At 42.8% G+C, this 21,336-nt stretch overlaps 2 protein-coding genes across 2 annotated transcripts in view; both read right to left on the bottom strand.

Annotated features, from left to right (window-relative positions):
- Positions 1–21,336, bottom strand: part of LOC143767467 (uncharacterized) — a 390,459-nt gene that overhangs the window by 223,512 nt on the left and 145,611 nt on the right. The window lies entirely within an intron of this gene.
- LOC143767457 (uncharacterized) lies at positions 227–20,690 on the bottom strand. The gene is made up of 9 exons (XM_077255808.1): positions 20,625–20,690; positions 8,700–8,843; positions 8,391–8,570; positions 8,184–8,307; positions 8,003–8,100; positions 7,715–7,805; positions 5,481–5,578; positions 5,192–5,282; positions 227–2,278 (listed from the first exon to the last, which is right to left on the bottom strand). Exons 1-9 carry the CDS (start codon positions 20,649–20,651, stop codon positions 771–773), a joined length of 2,361 nt encoding a protein of 786 aa, XP_077111923.1. The 5' UTR covers positions 20,652–20,690; the 3' UTR covers positions 227–770.

The raw sequence follows: 21,336 nt of genomic DNA, 5'->3' as shown, positions 1-21,336 counted from the left end.
TTGTCTCTTTTCTCTTCTTGTTATTTAGTTTAACAGGTTGTCAATTGTCTTTTGCAAAGTAATGTTGATACCGTATGAAGTTGTTTGTTTTTATGTAACTAAACAATTCTCTATTTCAGTAGTTACTATGCCATATGGTGTGTTTGTATGAACTTGTTGATATGTTTGTTTTTGCTGTGTATTATAAAACAATAACAATTTTGAATAAGAAAAAAGTGTATTTTGTTTTTATTTAGGGGGTTGAAACCCTTGTGTACTTGTAGTGTATACACAAATATATAACAATAGGAAATATTCAATGCTCATGGAATATTGCATTTTAATTTTATTTTTAGATAACAGATATTTATTTGTAACCACATATATTTTTCCATTAAAATCTAAGTTCTAAATTGTTTTCCTTTTCTCGTTTAGGCCAGGTTCACACTGCGTTTTAGCGGTCAGTTAGACGGACCCTGGGACGCGGGCTGCAGCGTTTCTGGGTCCGTCACTGCTAGCGCAGATAGAGCATCTGCTAGCTCTATCTGCGCTAGTGGTATGACAAGTCGGCACTTGCGTTAACAGCAGCCTGTTAATGCATGTGTTGAACGGGCTGCTGTTAACGCAATGTGAACCTGGCCTTACCTATTTTTCTTTACTATGAATCTGTTTCATTGTACAATTTGTCAACAACATATATGGTTTCTTTGCACGTGACTTTTTGTGATGGTCAACAAAATATGATTTTTAAAGCTATTTAAGATTAAATTTGTTACGTAAACAATTCCACATTATGATAGCTTCTCCTCTGTGTGAGTTCTCTGGTGCCTAACAAGATTTGATTTATCTGAAAAATATTTCCCACATTCTGAACATGAATATGGTTTCTCCCCTGTGTGAAATCTCCTGTGTCTCACAAGAACTGATTGATCTGCAAAACATTTCCCGCATTCCGAACATGAATATGGCTTTTCCCCTGTATGAATTCTCCGATGTCTAACAAGATTTGATTTAGCTGCAAAACATTTCCCACATTCTGAGCAAGAAAATGGCTTGTCCCCTGTGTGAGTTTTAAGATGCCTAACAAGATGTGTTTTCTGATTAAAACATTTTCCACACTCTAGACATGAAAAAAGCTTCTCACATGTGTGGCTTGAATGGTGTAAAATGAGATTTGCTCTATCTACAAAACATTTTCCACATTGTGAACATGAAAATGACTTCTCCCCTGTGTGAAATTTCTTGTGTATAACAAGACTTGATTTCTCTAAAAAATTTTTTCCACATTTTGAACAGGAAAATGGCGTCTCCCCTGAGTGTTGTCTCTGATGTTTAACAAGACTTGATTTCTCTGAAAAACATTTTCCACATTCTGAACATGTATATGACCTTTCACCTGTGTGAATTTTCTGATGTCTGACAAGATGTTGTTTATCTGCAAAACATCTCCCACATTCTGAACATACAACAGGGTTATCCCCTGCGTGAGTTCTCTGATGAGCAAAAAAATTTGATTTATCTGAAAAGCATTTCGCACATTTTGAACATGAATATGGTTTCACTCCTGTGTGAATTGTCAAGTGTTTAACAAGACTTGATTTCTCTATAAAACATTTCCCACATTCTGAACATGCATATGGCTTTTCCCCTGCATGCATTCTCTTGTGTCTAATGAAAGTTGATTTATCTGTAAAACGTTTCCCACAACTGGAACATGAATATGGTTTTAGTCCTGTGTGAAATCTCTGGTCTGAAACAAGATTTGATTTCTTTGCAAAATGTTTCCCACATTTGGAACATGAATATGGCTTCTCCCCTCTGTGCATTTTCTTGTGTCTAACAAAAGTTGATTTATCAGTAAAACGTTTCCCACATTCGAAACATGAATATGGCTTTTCCCCAGTGTGAATTTTTTGATGTGTAACAAGACCGGATTTCTGTTTAAAATATTTTCCACACTCCGAACAAAAATATCTGTCCTTCTCAGTGTGAATTTCTTGATAGGTAGCAACAGACGTTTTGAGGGGAAAACTTTTTCCATATTCTAAACATGAAAATGGATTCCTTTTTTTTTTAAGGTCCCCTTTATGACTTTGATTTCTTTTAATAGTCTGTGATGAATCAAAATATAGGAACTGGTTATAAGAATTAAATGACACATCTTTGTTGTGAAGATATGATGGCATATCTGGGATAATGGCATTCACTTCAGTTATATCTTTTGTGATAACAAGGTCATCTGATTTCAAAACTTCTGAAGATGTCAGGTGTCCCTCTGATCTCCTGATAGAGTGATCTCCTAAAAATAAAACCAATTATCATTTTTAAATTTCCTTAAAAAGTATATTCTTATAATATTTCTATATATAATATACATAGCATCAGGAGGTTATGTTACAAAATTCAGGTATTTACTAGGACAAAAACAGTTCACAACCTAACTGTAGACCTGAGAACAAGAACCAGTAGAGCAATGCGCCGGGCGCCGCCTCCTCTTGCTGCATTATCGTCCCCGGCGCCTGCACTGTAAGTACAAAGGGCAGCGCAACTACGCACGCCCAGAAAAAAAACTTAATGCGCAGACGCCGGAGATGATAATGCTGTAAGAGGAGGCAGCGCCCGGCGCGCACAGGCCCGGAGTGACGGCTGTGCTGCGTCTGATAAGGAAGGAAAGACCCGCCTCCCTGGCGATTTCAGGGTATGAGGGGCACATTTTATAAACGTTTATTTCAGCGTGTGCAGGCATCATAACTAAAAGAGCCACCTTGTCAGAATGCAGCATTAGTGCTGAACAAGATGGCTCTTTTAGTTACAAATGCCTGAGGGGGGTGACAGGTTCCCTTTAACCCCTTACCCGATAGAAGCCAATAGGGACCCGTACTTTTGTGCTCTAAAATGTCTGTAAAATGGTCGTAATAAAGGCTAGGGGCCTGCAAAAGCAAGTAAGGTTGGGGTAAGAGTGGAAAAATTGCCCTGAAAACAAATGTGGATTGGAAAATGACTTAAAATAACAGAATAAAAAATAATAATAATAATCTTGAACCAGGAGGTGGAGGTCCAAGTGGAAGAGAAGGTGGACGTGGCGGTGTAGGTGGAAGAGAGGCGGTGGTAACTAAAACTGTTTTTTTTTAATCTAATGCAGACTGGTGCATAGTGACCTATTAGTGAAGAATATGTAAATAGTAAAGATCTTACTAACATTGCTGTATTAAAAATTGAAGAAACAACACAAAGCAACAATGGGATGGAGAAGGCTACATTCACTATAACTAGTGAAGAGCAGAGGTTCAGATCAGTTGAGTGACTGGCACCCGAAAGAGGCGTACCTACACCCGCAGGAAGTGTGTGACGAGTCAATAGTGGGACTCCTAGACTCAAAGCCTACGCACTAAATGAAAGGCCTGCCAAAAAGTAGAAGGAAGGACTGGAAGACACATAGACCAGGGCCTCAGAATAAATTATTTGACAGGTGTTAAAAGATTGTAAGTTTTAAATTGGTAAAACATTGGGACTTTTACATTTTAAAAAGATTGTAAGGAATCTGTCAATTAATAAATGGAAAAAGCCATCATGTTGTGGACTGTGGAAGAGAAGTAAGTGACCAGAAGGAACAGTCATTTCCATTAGGGGACACTGACATTTGACAACGAAAAATACAACAAGATGGGACAGAGTAAGAACTTGACTTGGCCTCAGAATACATTTTTGGTTGATTTGAAAAAGATTGTGAATTGGATTGGAAAAAGATTGGAAGATTAGGCCCTCTCCCATGACTACTGCTTACACACGGATGGTACAGTGAAACTGTGAATGGCCACTTAATCAGTGTGTTTTGCCTTCTTTTGCTAATCTGTCTACAGATGATCATAAACAGTCTGAATTTGTCAATGAATGCATGGAAAGATGCCACCATGTTGTGGACTGTGGAAGAGATGTATGTGCCCAAAAGGAACACTTATTTCCATCAGATGATAATCATATGAGACAACGAGAAACAGAACAAGATGGCAAAAAGCATGAATTTGAATTGAAGAAACTAAAGCTGTTGACGTGGCTAGTGATTCACTGTATTACGGGAACTCTGCACCAGCCTGTATTACGGGAACTCTGCACCAGCCTGTATTACGGGAACTCTGCACCGGCCTGTATTACGGGAACTCTGCACCGGCCTGTATTACGGGAACTCTGCACCGGCCTGTATTACGGGAACTCTGCACCAGCCTGTATTACGGGAACTCTGCACCAGCCTGTATTACGGGAACTCTGCACCAGCCTGTATTACGGGAACTCTGCACCAGCCTGTATTACGGGAACTCTGCACCAGCCTGTATTACGGGAACTCTGCACCAGCCTGTATTACGGGAACTCTGCACCGGCCTGTATTACGGGAACTCTGCACCGGCCTGTATTACGGGAACTCTGCACCAGCCTGTATTACGGGAACTCTGAACCAGGCTGCATTACGTCACTGTGTACTAGGCTGTATTAGGTCAATCTGCACCAGGCTCTGTTAGAGTACCAAGCTCAGAATGGAATGGTGGTGACACCCATGATCCAGCATTTATACAGGCCGGATCACATGGTGCGCCAGCCAATCGCAGTCATGCCAATACTTGGCATGGCTGTGATGGCTCCAGAAGTGCCGTCTACCTATGCTGAAGCCTTTCAACAAACTTTATTTGGTATTCAAACCGGACAATGCAATGGATTTCTGGGAAAAAAGTCTGTGTACGGAGTGTGGCACCGGGTACTAGGTGTCCAGTACAAACCCCAAACCTTACAGTTCGTGTTCGCTCAGCTCTAGAAGAGACCCTAAAAGCAAATTTAGCAGCACAGAAGTGAGAGAGAGTAGATTCATCAAATAGGAAACCAGAATTCTAGGAAGGCAACAGCATCATTATCCTCCGCTTTCTCTTTAGAAGTTCATTATACGAATAATATTTTCTTCAAGTGGTTTTCCAAGTTGACACCATATTCTACATATGCTGTCATTTGGCTTTTTAGTTCTGAGCCCCATTCCAGGGGCTAGGCTAGATCCTCTGGGCTATAAACTCTGAAACAGATCTCACTCCAAAAGAAAGCCTTCCAATGCCCAAAATAAAGGGAACAGTTTTGGGTAGAGGAGCATGGAGTGGTTTAATTGCAGAAAGGTGGCCATTGATGAGATTGATGAGAATCTGTGAGTTCTCTGCATTTAGTGGTTGCTACTCACCTGGGTAATCATATGTAGGAATCTCCTTTTTACACCACTCATCACCCATCACATATGTCTCTGTAGTATTATTATGGGTCAGATCTTCACCCTGAAACAAATAATGTAAAAGTCACAGACAGATGGAGAAGTCACATCTATGATCAGCTCTAATCCTGCCATCTCCACCGTTCTCATTACACAAGTATAAAACATATAATACTGGTGGATAAAACAAGAATAAACACAAGACCTTCACAGCTGTCTACAGATTATAGGGGAGATCTCATGACACCTTCTCTCCATCTACCTGATGATACTGAGGAACATCAGGATTTTCTTGTTTACAGTCCTGAGGAAGAAGAGGATGGGGACATCTCTCTGGTGTTGTCCTCTTACTGGCTGGATCTGGAGGAAACACATACAGGGACTGAATTAATTCTTTACATACAGATATAGGTCGTGTGTACACTGTGTTCCAAATTATTATGCAAATAATATTTCCTCATATTTTCTCTAAATTACCTATCTGAATTGCAGTCATTGTTATTTTCCAGTCATCTACTATTCTAGTATAATTGCAATGTTTTGGAACAAACTGCCTATGAAAACAGTATCTTTTTTAAAAAAATAAACACTCAAAATGCATGTTCCAAATTATTATGCACAGCAGAGTTTTCAACCTTTTTTTTATTTTGAACAAAAAAATGGTCAATTGTGAAGTTATAAGCATTATCAGCTTATTACAAAATGAAATCAAACAGTTTTCAAGTGAAAACTTTATTCTCGGTGATGTTACATTTGCACATAGGACCCCTTGTTCGAAAGAAGCTTCTGAACTCTCTCGTCCATTGAATTTGTCAGTTTTTGGATGGTTTCTGCTTCAATTGCTTTGCATGTGGACAGAATACCCTCCCAGAGCTGTTGCTTAGATGTGAACTGCCTCCCGCCATCATAGACACTCCTTTTGATGATGCTCCAGAGGTTCTCAATGGGGTTGAGGTCAGGGGAAGATGGTGGCCACACCATAAGTTTGTCCTCTTTTATGCCCATAGCAGCCAGAGATGCAGATGTGTTTTTTGCAGCCTGAGACGGTGCATTATCATGCATCAAAATTATCTTGCTGTGGAAAGCACGGTTCTTCCTCTTGAACCATGGCAGGACGTGTTGTTTTAGAAACTCCACATAGATTATGGAGTTCATCTTTACCCCTTCAGGGATCATAAAGGGGCCGACAATCTCTCTCCCCATGATTCCAGCCCAAAACATTACTCCACCTCCTCCTTGTTGGCGCCTTAGCTGTGTTTTCATGGGGTGTCCATCCTCCACTCCATACATCTGGACCATCGAGCGTTGCACGGCACTCATCGGTGAACAAAACCGTTTGGAAATCAGTCTTCATGTATCGTTTGGCCCACTGGAGCCGTTTCTGCTTGTTGCAGTGGATAGAGGTGGTCGACAGGATGGCTTACGCACAGCTGCAAACCTCTGAAGGACCCTGCATCTTGTTGTTCTGGGGACGTTGGAGGCACCAGCAGCTTCAAAAACTTGTCTGCTGCTATGACAAGGCATTTTTGCAGCTGCTCTTTTAACCTTACGCAATTGCCTGTTGGAAAGAGTCCTCAATTTTTCTTTATCAGCACACACACGTGTGTGCTGGGAATCAGCTACATACTTCTTTATTGTGCGATGATCACGATGAAGTGTCTTGGCAATGTTGATTGTAGTCATGCCTTGACCTAAATACTCCACAATTTGTTGCTTCTCAGCAGCCGACACATCCTTTTTCTTTCCCATTTTGGCAAAAAATGTAGGCTGCTTAATAATGTGGAACAGCCTTCTTAAGTAGTCTTGCCTTTATTTGGACACACCTGCCAAACTAATTTACACAGGTATCTGCAATTGCTTTCAGTGATATAAAGAGCCCTGACACACATCACCATCAATGAGTTTAAATGACAAACAAAAAAATTCTAACCTTATCACTCCTAAACTCTATGTGCATAATAATTTGGAACACAGTGTATTTAGTCCTGTCTATTACCTGGTGATGTGAGTGACTGGGAAACCTCCATCATGATGTCCTTGTACAGATCTTTGTGTCCTTCTAAATACTCCCACTCCTCCATGGAGAAATAGACGGTGACATCCTGACACCCCTCTTAAAGACATTCGCCATACATGTACAGCACAAGTCGGAAGCATGGAACGGGGGTCCCACAGCGATTCCACCCCATAAATGGCAGATGATGGCTGGGTATTACAGCTTGGACCTGCAGCTAATAATCGCGGGTAGAGCAGTGCTCTGCCCGTGATTGTTAACCTGTTAAATGCCACTGTCAATCTTTGACATAAGCATTTAACACGCACTGGCATGTGTGCGCATCATTCTCTCCGTCCATCGGCACGCCCGTGACATGATCTAAAAATAGTTCTACAGCACACACATATACAAAATATTGCCGCAATGACAGCACATGACCACTCAGCTCTGCGGTATATAATCCATATCTGACTTCTCTGCATTTAGTGTTTACTACTCACCTGGGTAGTCATCTGTAGAAATCTCCACTTTACACCACTCCTCATCCTCCACAAGTCTCTCTGTAGTATTAATATGGGTCAGATCTTCACCCTGAAACAAATATTGTACAAGTCGCAGACAGATGAGAAGTCACATCTATGATCAGCTCTAATCCTGCCATCTCCACCGTTCTCATTACACAAGTATAAAACATATAATACTGGTGGATAAAACAAGACTGAGCACAAGACCTTCACAGCCGTCTACACATCATAGGGGAGATCTCGTGACATCTTCTCTCCATCTACCTGATGATCCAGGGGAACATCGAGATCTTCTTGTTTACAGTCCTGTGGGAGAAGAGGACGGGGACATCTCTCTGGTGTTGTCCTCTTACTGGAGAGAACTGGAGGAAACACATACAAGGACTGAATTAATTCTTTACATACAGATAATTATAGGTCATGTGTGTTTATTTCTGTCTATTACCTGGTGGTGTGAGGGGCTGGGGAACGTCCACCATGATGTCCTTATACAGATCTTTGTGTTGTTCTAAATACTCCCACTCCTCCATGGAAAAATGGACGGTAATGTCCTGACACCTTATAGGAACCTGACACATACAATGATACCGTCATCACCATGATCCCTTCATAACGTTACTCTATAATGTCCCAGCATTCCCAGCAATGTCACCTCTCCAGTCAGCAGCTCAGTCATCTTGTAGATGAGTTCTAGGATCTTCTGGTTATTGATGTCCTCATGTATCAGGGGGTGAGGTGGAGGCCCTGTGATTGCGCTCACGGGTCTTCCCCATCCCTCAGACACAGGGGCCTGACAGCGCTCACTAGAGGTCTTCTTCACTACTGTGTAATCCTGGTTATGGAGAGACACATTAATAAATCTCACTACAGACATTTCCAGAGTCCTCACCTCTCCAGTTCTGTCCATCTGTTATTTCCATAGATAAGAGTAATGTAATGTGAGGTCATCAGAATCTCTCACCTCTCCAGTAAGCCGGAAGAGGATCTCTAGGGTGAGGTGTAATATCTTCTCCGCAATCTTGTCCCTATCCATCCTTGACAAGTCACTAAGGAAGATTCTCTTATATAGAAAATCTCCACCGAGAGGATCCGATATTGTAGAGACCTGAATGGAAAGATGAGCTAATGTAACATCATAAAGAAACCCATGTAATATTACAATTACTGGAGATAATAATGAAAAACAGATGAGGTGATGGAAAGTGTAGATTTTTTTTTTTTAACTTAAGGATCATTTTTATCCAATTTTCTTTTTTTGTGAGGGTGGAGCTAATTGTAAAGGCATGGCCAAGCAGCAAACCCAAAAAATAGCTACAATCTACACCAAAGAGCAGAGTAAGTTAGCAAAGAAAAAAATCCTCTAGCTTAGTAGTTTTCTGACCATGTTAACATCTACTTTTCTTTTGAGGGTTGCTAAAACCTGTCAGACTGAGTAAGGGGGATGGAGGTGATTGGCAGAGGGATCATAGAGCAGAGGTGAGAGGTCACAGGGGATCAAATATAGAAAGGCACACACTTGAGGGGGTTAATTCTCATCTCCCCTTTTAGACAACACACATGCTGGATGCAGGATGATCTATCAGCCATATCCTCCTCTAGCTTTTGTGAACAAAATTTCCTCCATCTCGCATACCCTGATCCATCTGTAACAAATAATGACATTATGCTTTCCCCTGTACCAAAAGTTCACTGCCTTAGCGTTTTCCTTAACTCTGCCCTGTCCTTCAAACCGCATATCCAAGCTCTCGCCACCTGCTGCCTCCAAATCAGCATGACCTCATCATCTCCCACCTCGACTACTGCAGTATCATCCTCTGTGGCCTCCCAGCTAACACTCTCGCATCTCTCCAGTCCGTTATTAACTCTGCTACCTGACTAATCCATCTTTTTCCTCGTTACTCCTCTTCTTCTCCCATCTGCAAATGCCTTTATTGGCTCCCAATTCTCCAATGTAGCCAGTTCAAACTACTAGCATTGACCTACAAAGCCGTCCATACTCTCCTCCGTATATCTCAGAACTAATCTCTTGATATATTCCAACATGTAACCTCCAATTCTCTAAAGACCTCCACCTCTCCTCCACATTTATACGCTCCTCACTCAATCACCTCCAAGACTTCTCTTAAGAATTCCCCATCCTCTAGAATTCAGTGCCCCAACACATCCGATTATATCCACCACATTCAGAACTTTCAAACAGAACCTAAAAATCCATCTCTTCAAGATAGCTTACAACTTGCACTGACTCCGCTTCCCACTCAACACCACTGGAACTGCTGCAATCTCTCAACCTACTGTGCCCTTCCACATTATCCTTTATAATGTCAGCCCACATGGGCAGGGCCCTCTCCTCTCTGTACTAGTCTATCATTGTTAGCTTGTTCTCTGTAATTTATATTTGTATTTTGTATGTGACTTCTTCTCATGTATGGCACCATGAAATCAATGGAGCTCTAAAAATAAGTAATGACACTCCTAGACATAGAAAAGACCAGATTTTACATTTTATTAACCAAGGTGTAGGGGTATGACAAAATGAACAGGAGGTAGTATGAGCACACGTTTAGCAGTGACAAACAGGGGAAGTAGGGTCACCAGAGAAGATTTTATCCTGAAAGACTACATGCAATGAATGGGAACGGTAATTATATATTTTACCTCCCATAAGTCTAAACTGACAAAAGTTGCAAGAGGATGTAGCAGCTACTTATTTGACATTTTTTCTGCACTTAAATAGCTGAGTTCTAGTTGACAGTGGGTTGAAGAAGGCAGTGTCTGTATGATCTAGCTAGCAGTATAAGGCTACTTTCACACATCAGGTTTTTTGCATCAGGCACAATCCGGCAAATGTTGGAAAAACTGGATCCGGCGCAGATTGTGAAAAACCGATGCGACGGATCCATTTTTTTTTATATAAAAGATATATTTGCGCTAAAACTTTCAGTATAAAAGTATAAATAAATGTATATAACACCCTTTGAACCAAGTGTTAATAAGGTGCATTCGCATATGGCATACCTTGCTCTTTATGCGCTGTATGTAGACGTATGTCCCCTTGTAGTGAGAGGTCCTGTGAATGCTGTTCTTGAATGCCGCTCTTTGAATGGCCAAAAAATGGCTGATAGAAGAACTTAATAACAGGTACCGGTATATCGGGGGTCGCCGTCCCGGCCGGTGACAGGCGTGCCTCCCCGCAGAAGACTGAACAAAACGTGCCGTGCACAGGCACAGAAAAGCTCTATCCAAGACAGTAGAGCCGGCAAGGTGCAGAACTGCTGCAGGACCTCCCGTGACGTCACTGCCACGGAAGAAGGAATCAGCGATTCCGAGACGCGTTGGTTTTTTGGTCTGGTGTGCGTTCCGTAGCCGGTCACGTGACTTATCACGTGGCAGTGACGGGATAAGTCACGTGACCGGCTACGGAACGCACACCAGTTCAAATTAAGTTCTTCCATTTATTATTTATTTATTTCCATTTACTATTTATTATTATTTCATTCTATTTATACTTTTATACTGAAATTTTTAGCGCAAATATATCTTTCATATATCTTTTATAGTGTTTATCATTTGATGAATAGGGTAGTCTTCATCATTATATTTGCTGCCAATTTATTCAGTTTTTAGGGCAGCGCCTTCTGGACACCTGCTTATTTTATGGATCCATTTTTTTACGGATCCGGCTAGCATATCTAGATTTTTGGATAAAACAAATTTGGAGCATGTTCAGTTTAAACAAACAGAATCCGGCGCCAGAATCCGGCATTTTCCGGATCCGGCACCTTCCGGCTCCCATAGGCTTCCATTCTAGCAAACACCCGGAAGAGCCATATCCGGCACTTCCGTTTTTTTCGCCAGAGACAAAAAACGTTGCTATGGACGTTTTTTCCAGAAACAGGAAACGGCAGATTTGCCGGATCCGGCGAAAACCGGACGAAACGCAATGTCATCCGGCGCAATCCGGTACTAATACAAGTCTATGGGAAAAAACTGGATCCGGTGGCAACATTTGCCAGATCCGTTTTTTGAAATTTAGCCGGATTTAGCCTGACCGCGAAAACCTGATGTGTGAAAGTAGCCTAACAGAGCTCCGACACACCTCACCAGGTGCAGGTTCTCGCCTCCATCTCCTTGCTTCCCAGAGCATAAACAGCTTCTCAAAGCCACTCTCCCTGCAGTTTCCTCTCAAGTTTCAGCTGCTACTCCCAAAGTTAAATAAATGTTTCAATTTTGTAAAAAAAAACAATAATCATGCCAACCTTCAGGCCATGTTCACACTTTGCGGTGTGCTCTGCGGGTTTATCCCGCAGCAGAATTGATAAATCTGCAGGGCAAAACCGCTGCGGTTATCCCTGCAGATTTATCGCGGTTTGTTCCGCGGTTTCCGCTGCGGGATTACTCCTATACTATTGATGCTGCATATGCAGCAATATGCAGCATCAATAGTAATGGTAAAAATAATAAAAATTGGTTATACTCACCCTCTGATGTCCGGATCTCCTCTGCGCTGCACTCGGCGGTCCGATTCCAAAGATGCTGTGCTGAGAAGGACCTTCGTGACGTCACGGTCATGTGACCGCGGCATCATCACGGTCATGTGACCGCGACGTCACCACAGGTCCTGCTCGCACAGCAAGTGAGACCGGACAGCCGCGGGCAGCGCTGAGAGGTGAGTATAGCATTATTTTTTATTTTTATTCTTTTTTTTTACCCCAAATATGGTTCCCAGGGCCTGGAGGAGAGTCTCCTCTCCTCCACCCCGGGTACCACCCGCACATTATCCGCTTACTTCCCGCAACGTGGGCACAGCCCCATGCGGGAAGTAAGCGGTTCAATGCATTCCTATGGGTGCAGAATCGCTGCGATTCTGCACAAAGAAGTGACATGCTGCGGGTTTTAAACCGCTGCGTTTCTGCGCGGTTTTTCCCGCAGCATGTGCACAGCGGTTTGCGGTTTCCATAGGGTTTACATGTTAATGTAAACGCTATGGAAACTGCTGCGGACCCGCAGCATCAAAATCACCGCGGTAAAAACCGCAAAGTGTGAACATGGCCTCAATGGCAAATTAATTGAATAACGGTGAACATTTTGTTTTCTTTATATTGTGAAGCAAACAACAAATAGAACAAAATAACGAAAAACTTCAATGTGCATAACTATTCACCCCCCTAAAGTCAGTACTTTGTAGAGACTCCTTTTATGGCAATTACAGCTGCAAGTCACTTTGGTCTCTATGAGCTTTCCACATCTTGCCTCTGGGATTATTGCCGATTCCTCAAGGCAAAACTGCTTGAGCTCCTTCACGTTAGATGGTTTCCTATGGTGACCACAGATTCTCAATTGTATTAAGGTCTAGACTTTGACTAGGCTACTCCAAAACATTTACATGTTTCCGCTTAAACAACGCAAGTGTTGCTTTAGCAGTATGCTTTGGGTCATTGTCTTGTTGGAAGGTGAACCTCCATCCCAGTCTCAAACCACTGACAGACTGAAACAGGTTTTGATCAAGAATATCCCTGTATTTCGCACCATCCATCTTCCCCTCAACTAGGAAAATTTTCCCTTTCCCTGCTGCCGAAATACATCCCCACAGCATGATGTTGCCACCACCATGTTTCACTTTGTCAGATGAAGTTCTTGGTATGATGAGCAGTGTTGGTTTGGTGGCAGACAGTGTTTATCATGGTGGCCAAAAAGTTCAATTTTGGTCTCATCTGACAAAAGAATCTTCCTCCATACATTTGGGAAGTCTACCACATGTCTTTTGGCAAACTCAAAACGAGCCTTACAATTTCAAAAAAACAGATGTAGACACAGCTGCAAAGCTCAAAAAAAAAAAAAAAAGAAAGAAACAAACACAGTTTACTTCTGCTGGACTGTGAAGATGAAGCTGAATTCGGCAAAGTAGTCACAAAGTCCAATAAATGCTTGTAGATTAAGATGGACAGCTGTATATACGTTACTGGAGATGTGTACTTCTCGTTAAACAACCTGTAGGGGTTAAAATGAAGGCACTGAGTGTAGACTGCAGAGCTGCTGACATTTGTAAAAATCAGGTGTTCTCACATGCCTGCTGTTGCATGTCTTACATACCTCATGTGTAATCTTCAGTGAGTCATGCTGGATTTTGGAATGTGGTAGAGGGATGATCGGGAGTGGGGAGCGTCCCCCCTTGCTGTAGCCCAGAATCTGCACTGGCACCAGGAAGCAGGACAGGTGGCACGTGCTGTGGCCGACAGGGGCCACTGAACAGTAGCAGAGTAACGAGGTGGCGAGGTCTGTCACTTAGAACTGGAAGCTGAGAAAGGGGTATGGAAGCTCTGAAGGGCCAATAGCCTATGCGTTTTGAGGGTACGCAGACCCTCTTCGTCAGGGCAGATGGTCCAGATAGCTTCCTGTTCCTTAAATAGAGACCCTCCCCCTACCCCAATACTATAGCACACAGTGTGTATGTAGAGGACCAGAGTATGTAAACAGGAGCTAGATAGCCCACAGTATGTTGGTGAAATGATCTAATTGTGGATATTACATAAAAAAGGTAGGATTAAAAGATTTAAATAATTTCGTAAATTTTAAATTAAGACAGTTAATGATCTTGTGTGCGAGTTAAAAATCTTGAAGATACTTTATTTAAATAAACTGAATATTAGAACTAAGGTGGTATTAAAACCGTGTGATGCACTAAAGGAATATGACATATATACATTGATAAATTAATAAATAAATGAGCATACTAGTATTCTCTGTAGAAAATATAGAGATATAAAATATAACATATATAAAAAATGTATATGTGTGAAAAGCAAGTATATCTGATTACACTCAATTAAAAGGGACTCAGAATAGTAAAAACTGTATCATGAAAAGGCAAATAGCTCTATATCATGATTCAGGCCCCTGGGTGTAAGAGTCCAATGTGTAAATCCATTTTGTTTCTAATCGTGACTTTTTTTAGGTAGTCACCTTCCATAATGCCTTTGCAGACCAACTGTAAAATGAACCCCCTTTGGAGATTTATTGTGACAGTAATTGGAATGCCTAGATAGGGGGTGCCCGATAAAACCTTTTTCTATATTATTGAGGTGTTCCTTAATACGGTCCATTAATCTGCGCTTAGTACGGCCTACATAAATTTTGTTACAAGGACAGGTAATTAGAGAAATTAATCCTGTGGTATGGCATGACATGTAGTCCTAAAATACTGCCCTACTGGGAGTTTTATTCATACTACTGTGTGCAGCCAAATCCGCAACGTGTGCACATATCCATACTCCACATTCATGATCTGCATGTTTTTGAGTCTGTGTATTAGAATAATTTATTGAAAGAGGGTGTGTTAAAAATAATAGCAGTATGGAGATCAATTAGTGAGGTCAGTCATTCTGTGAAGAAACAGGTGTGAATAAGGTGGCATTTATTTAAGGGTGAAGCCAGGACATGTTGTACATGCATTTCTTTTTGAAAGCCTGCAAAATATGGGTTATTTGAGACACTGTTCAGAAGAACAGCGTACTTAGGGTACTGTCTCACAGTGGCACTTTGGTCGCTATGACGGCACGATCCGTGACGTTCCAGTGATATCCATACGATATCGCTGTGTCTGACACGCTACTGCGATCAGGGACCCCGCTGAGAATCGTACGTCGTAGCAGATCGTTTGAAACTTTCTTTCGTCGTCAAGTGTCCCGCTGTGGCGGCATGATTGCATCGTGTGACAAAGGTGTGCACGATATTGTATACGATGTGCGCACAGTAACCAATGGCTTCTACATCGCAAATACGTCATGAAATTATCGCTCCAGCGCCGTGCATTGCAAAGTGTGACCGCAGTCTACGACGCTGAAGCGATAATCAAGCGACGCTGCAACGTCACGGATCGTGCCGTCGTAGCGACCAAAGTGCCACTGTGAGACGGTACCCTTAGATTAAAAGCTAATTGGAGAGGGTAAAACTTATAAAGAAGTGCAGACAATGATAGGCTGTTCAGCTAAAATGATCTCCAATGCTTTAAAATGGAAAAGCAAACCAGAGAGACGTGGAAGAAGACGGAAGACTATCATTCGAATGGATGGAAGAATAGCCAGAATGGCAAAGGCTCAGTCAATGATCAGCTCCAGGATGATCAAAGACAGTCTCAAGTTACCTGTGAGTACTGTGACAGAAGACGCCATGTGAAACTAACCTCTAAGACGTCCTTTTAGGCTATGTGCCCACGTTGCAGATCCGTGTGCGGATTTTTCCGCACCGATTTTGAAAAATCTGCAGATTTACTCGGATCCTTGGATTTACCGCGGTTTTCCTGCGTTTTTTGTGTGGATTTCATATGCACACAAAAAACGCAGGAAAACCGCGGTAAATCCAAGGATCCGAGTAAATCTGCGGATTCCGCAGCGTTTTACACCTGTTCCTCAATAGGAATCCGCAGGTGTAAAACGCTGCAGAATCCGCACAAAGAATTGACATGCTGAGGACAATACAACACAGCGTATCCGCGTGGTATTTTCCGCACCTTGGGCACTGCGGATTTGGTTTTCCATAGGTTTACATGGTACTATAAGGGCTTGTGCCCACGCTGCGGATTCCGCTGTGGAATTTTCCGCAGCAGATTTGATAAATCCGCAGTGAAAAACCGCTGCGGTTTTTACTGCGGATTTATCACGGTTCCTAGTGCGGTTTCCTCTGCGGATTTTCACCTGCAGATTTCTATTGGAGCAGGTTGAAACCCGCAGCGGAATCCGCACAAGCAATTGACATGCTGCGGAATATAAACCGCAGCGTTTCCGCGCGTTTTTTTCCGCAGCATGTGCACTGCGGATTTTGTTTCCCATAGGTTTACATTGTACTGTAAACTTATGGGAAACCGCTGCGGACCCGCAGCTGCAGATCCGCTGTGGATCCGCAGCAAAATCCACAGCGTGTGCACATACCCTGAACCTGATGGAAAACTGCTGCGAATCCGCAGCTGCCAATCTTCTGCGGATCCGCAGGCAAATCCGCACCGTGTGCACATAGCCTTAAACATACCGGGTTTTTTGAGGCCCGTTATTGCGGGCCTTTTTTGCGGCCCATATCGCCGCAATTTTCACAGTCTGCCTCAATAACAGACTGCAAAAAACTTGTGGATCGCCATTTTTCGGGTTTCCAATACTATGGAAATAGTATTGAAAAAATACGGCGTTAAGCGAAACCGGAAGTCACGGTCCACCGCAGAAACAAGCTTCCGTTGTTTTTGCGGCCCCATTGATTTTCAATGGGGGCCATGTCCATAAGCCGTGAAAAAGAGTGGGCAGGCTTGATCTTTTTTCACGGGCGTAAATACGGCCATACGGTGCACTGTGAATTATTGCGGCCCGTTTTTGAGGCCCCAAAGAAATCTACTGAGGCCGCAAAAACGTCCCGCAAAACAACGGTATGTGTAAAAGAAGCTTTAACAAGAAGCTCCCTCAAAGTCCCACTGTTAAGAAAAAAAAAAAAAGATGTACTGAAGAGGATAGAATTTACCCAAGAACACATCAACTGGCCTAAACAAAAATGGAGAAACATTTTGTGGAGTGATGAAAGTAAAATTGTTCTTTTTTGGTCCAGGAGCCGCAGAGAGTTCGTCAGACGACCCCCAAACTCTGCATTCAGTCCACAGTACACTTTGAAGACAGTGAAGCATGGTGGTGCAAGCATCATGATATGGGCACGTTTCTTTTATTATGGTGCCGGACCTATTTACCGTGTACCAGGGAGCATCGTCCAGTTAAGGCTTCTTTCACACTAGCGTCGGCACGGGGCCATCGCTATGCGTCAGCCCGACGTGCCGACGCGCGTTGTGAAAGTAATGCCTGACGTGGGCAGCGGAAGCAGTCTTACGACGCTTCCGCTGCCCCATTGTAATGTCCGGGGAGGAGGGGACGGAATTTCGGCCGCGTATGCGCGGTCGAAAATGGCGGACACGACCCGCACAAAAACGTTACATGTAACGTTTTTTGTGCCAACGGTCCACCAAAACATGACGCAAACGTTGCACGACGGTTGCAACGTGTGGCCATACGTCACAATGCGTCGCTAATGTTAGTCTATGGGGAAAAAACGCATCCTGCAGACAACTTTGCAGGATGCGTTTTTTCTCCTAAGCGACGCATTCAAAATGACGCTAGTGTGAAAGTAGCCTAAGGCTACTTTCACATTTCCATCGGGCACTCCCCATCACAATGCGTCGTTTTGGTAAAAAAAACGCATCCTGCAAATTTGCCTGCAGGATGCATTTTTTTCCCATAGACTTGTATTGCCGACGGATCGTGACGTATGGCCACACGTTGCGTCCGTCGTGCACTGGTTGCGTCGGGTTTTGGCGGCCTGTCGTCTGGGAAAAAAGTTCAAGGGAACATTTTTCTGTGCGCTGTGTCCAGTTTTTCCGTCTGCGCATGCCTGGCAGGAAATGTCTCTGTCTGTCTCTTTCCTGGCCGGGACTGCAGACGGAAATGTGAAAGGATACACTTCCGTTGGTACATCGCGCCGACACTTTGTGATGGGCAACTACCGATGGAAATGTGAAAGTAGCCTTACATATATTAAAACACTTGAAGAGGTCATGTTGCCTTACGCTGAAGAGGATAAGCTCTTGAAATGGGGGTTTGAACAAGACAACGACCCTAAACACACCAGTAACCGAGCAAAATCTTGGTTCCAGTACAACAAAATTGAGGTTATGGGTGTCCAGCCCAATGTCCGGACCTTAATCCGATAGAACACTTGTGGGGTGACAATAAAAATGCCGCTTCTTAGGCAAAGCCAACAAATGCCAAAAAAGTGTGGGCTGTAGTCCAAGCATCCTGGGCTGGACTAACAGTTGACAGGAGCCAGAAGTTGGTTGACTCTATGCAACATAGATGTGAAGCGGTTCTAAAAAACTCTGGGTAACAACTGAATATTAGGTTAGTGATTCACAGGAATACACACAAAAAATATTGTACATATTGTGAGTTTGTAAAAACAAATCCAGACACTGCTATTTTTTAGAACAGCGCAATGTTCATTTTTTGTTATTTTCTGTCAAGTAGTTAAACATTCTATACATTACTTGTCATGTTTTGAATTAGAAAACAGTGTTCAATGTTCCCAGTGCATGAAAATAAAAACTAGTATGAAGATTTTGTGATTAACTCATGTTTTTTTAACACAATATTATTTTGAACATCACTGTAGATAACAAAGATTTAGATAAACAACTGGAAAAACAAAAATTCCCCCAATTGATGGTAGGATTGGATTTAAGCAACCAGGGCATATCCAACACAACTTCAGCTGGTACAGAAGGAAAAACCATAAATGAAATAGATTCTATGTGTAACACACCCACTTTCATGCATACATTCTCAACCTTAGAAGTAACAAGATTTTGGGTAAGGAGAGAATTATCAATTATGGATACTCGAATATGATGACCAAGAGTTGAAACTGTGTATATACACTCGGTATCAAAATCACTGTTAATGAGATCTAAGATGGAACCTGTGTCATCAAATGCAGAGGTAACTACACTGCTCAAAAAAATGAAAGGGAACACTTAAACAACACAATGTAACTCCAAGTTAATCACACTTCTGTGAAATCAACCTGTCCAGTTATGAAGCAACACTGTTTGTGAATCAACTTCTCCTGCTGTTGTGCAAATGGTACAGACAACAGGTAGAAATGATTGGCAATAAGGAAGACAACCCCTATAAAGCAGTGGTTCTGCAGGGGGAGATCACAGGCAATTTCCATGTTCTCATCATTTTTGCTATTTTGGTCACTTTTGCATTTTGTCATTGCTCTCCTCCCTAGAGGTACAGTACAGTAGCATGAGGCGGTGACTGCAACCCACAGAAGTTGCTCAGGTAGTGCAGCTCATCCAGGTTGGCACATCTTATACGATCTGCGGCAAGAAGGATAGCTGTGCCTCTCAGCACAGTGTCCAGAGCATGGAGCAGATACCAGGAGACACCGAGCGTCGCCTCTTGTCGGGTTTCCACAATCATACTTATGTTATAATCCTGGAACAAGCTGATGAATTTTCTCCCCTTTGTATTTGAAGCAGATCCATGACCTCAGTCAATAACCAGGTAGTTAAAATCTCCCATAATCATTACTGTATCTGCCTGTGCAGCCTGAACCATCTGAATATGCAGCCAACAATCCAACGCCTCAGTGATGTTGGGGGGCTATAGATTACACTAAAAATTACTTTCTCAGCATCTAGTTCCCTATGTAATTCCACCTACAAGGTTTCACCCTCATCCCAATCTCCTCCCATATTGAATCTCTCCCTTCCATATCACCCTGAACGTACAGACATATTCCTCCTCCTTTCCTGTATGAAGATTTACAGTCATGGGGAGAGCCCAACCATGTCTCAGCCACACCGACATCATCCATGTTCCTCCACTACCAAGGCCTCACACTCTCCCATTAGCTTACTGGACTCCTGATATTTGTGAATATACAGCTTAAAGGCATCGCCCACCGGAGAGGATTTACACGAATTTATGTATTTGGGGCTAAAAATCATTTTTGCTATTGGGTCTATTGCACGTTTTCCCTTTTCCAGGCTCTTTGTTTCCTGCACATTCAACTTCAATGTCGTCTGTGGCCAGAAATCAGCGGAGAGGAGCTCACAGAAAGAGATAATAAGACTGACAGAAGGCGCTCACTGACGGGAGCTCAGTTACCAGTCGGCCATTTTCTCTCATTAGTAATTTAGTGCAGCTTTCCTCACACACTGAGCAGCACTTATGTCCATACTATGGGGCGAGAGCCCACCAGTCTCAGAGTGTGAGAAAGGGGCAGCAGAAAACACCGACAGTCTCTGTGCTCAAAATCACCCCCCGCCCAGTAATGGGGAATCTCCAGCACCTACCTCCACCTGCAGAGCCGCACACCACATATATGTGCACAGGACCTGTGATGAGGTCACAGGAGGGGAGGAGTCAGGGGGTCACATGATCAGTCACATGGAGGGGCGGAGTCAAGAGATACAATGACACTATATAAAGGGTGCATACAGCTGAGGTGTGCGTGTGTATGTGTATATATATATATATATATTCAAAAAAGAGGCAGCACTCCATAGTAAGGTGAAAACGTGGCTGGTTTAATCGACCCACATAGACAGGCGACGTTTCAGCTCAAACTGAGCCTTTCTCAAGCCAGGAAGGCTTGAGAAAGGCTCAGTTTGAGCTGAAACGTCGCCCGGCTATGTGGGTCGATTAAACCAACCACATGTTTTCACCTTACTATGGAGTGCTGCCTCTTTTTTGAATCTCTGTGAATCTGGTGCAATCAATTGGACTGGTTGCCTGGGGCCTTGCACCCGAAGATAAGTATCAGTGTAGTGCTGTTCCTCTTTTTTTCAATATATATATATACACTCACCGGCCACTTTATTAGGTACGCCATGCTAGTAACGGGTTGGACCCCCTTTTGCCTTCAGAACTGCCTCAATTCTTCGTGGCATAGATTCAACAAGGTGCTGGAAGCATTCCTCAGAGATTTTGGTCCATATTGACATGATGGCATCACACAGTTGCCGCAGATTTGTCGGCTGCACATCCCAAAGATGCTCCATACAA

The sequence above is a fragment of the Ranitomeya variabilis genome, chromosome 4, assembly GCF_051348905.1.
Source record: "Ranitomeya variabilis isolate aRanVar5 chromosome 4, aRanVar5.hap1, whole genome shotgun sequence".
NCBI lineage: Eukaryota > Metazoa > Chordata > Amphibia > Anura > Dendrobatidae > Ranitomeya > Ranitomeya variabilis.
This window is presented reverse-complemented; position numbering and strand designations above follow the sequence as displayed.

Excerpts from the sequence above, each read along its gene's own strand:
- LOC143767457 (XM_077255808.1), bottom strand. The coding sequence starts at position 20,651 with ATGTGGTGTGCGGCTCTGCAGGTGGAG. Across the intron at positions 7,806-8,002 it reads ATGTTCCCCTGGATCATCAG|GGTGAAGATCTGACCCATAT; the intron begins GTAGATGGAGAG and ends TATTTGTTTCAG. Across the intron at positions 5,283-5,480 it reads ATGTTCCTCAGTATCATCAG|GGTGAAGATCTGACCCATAA; the intron begins GTAGATGGAGAG and ends TATTTGTTTCAG.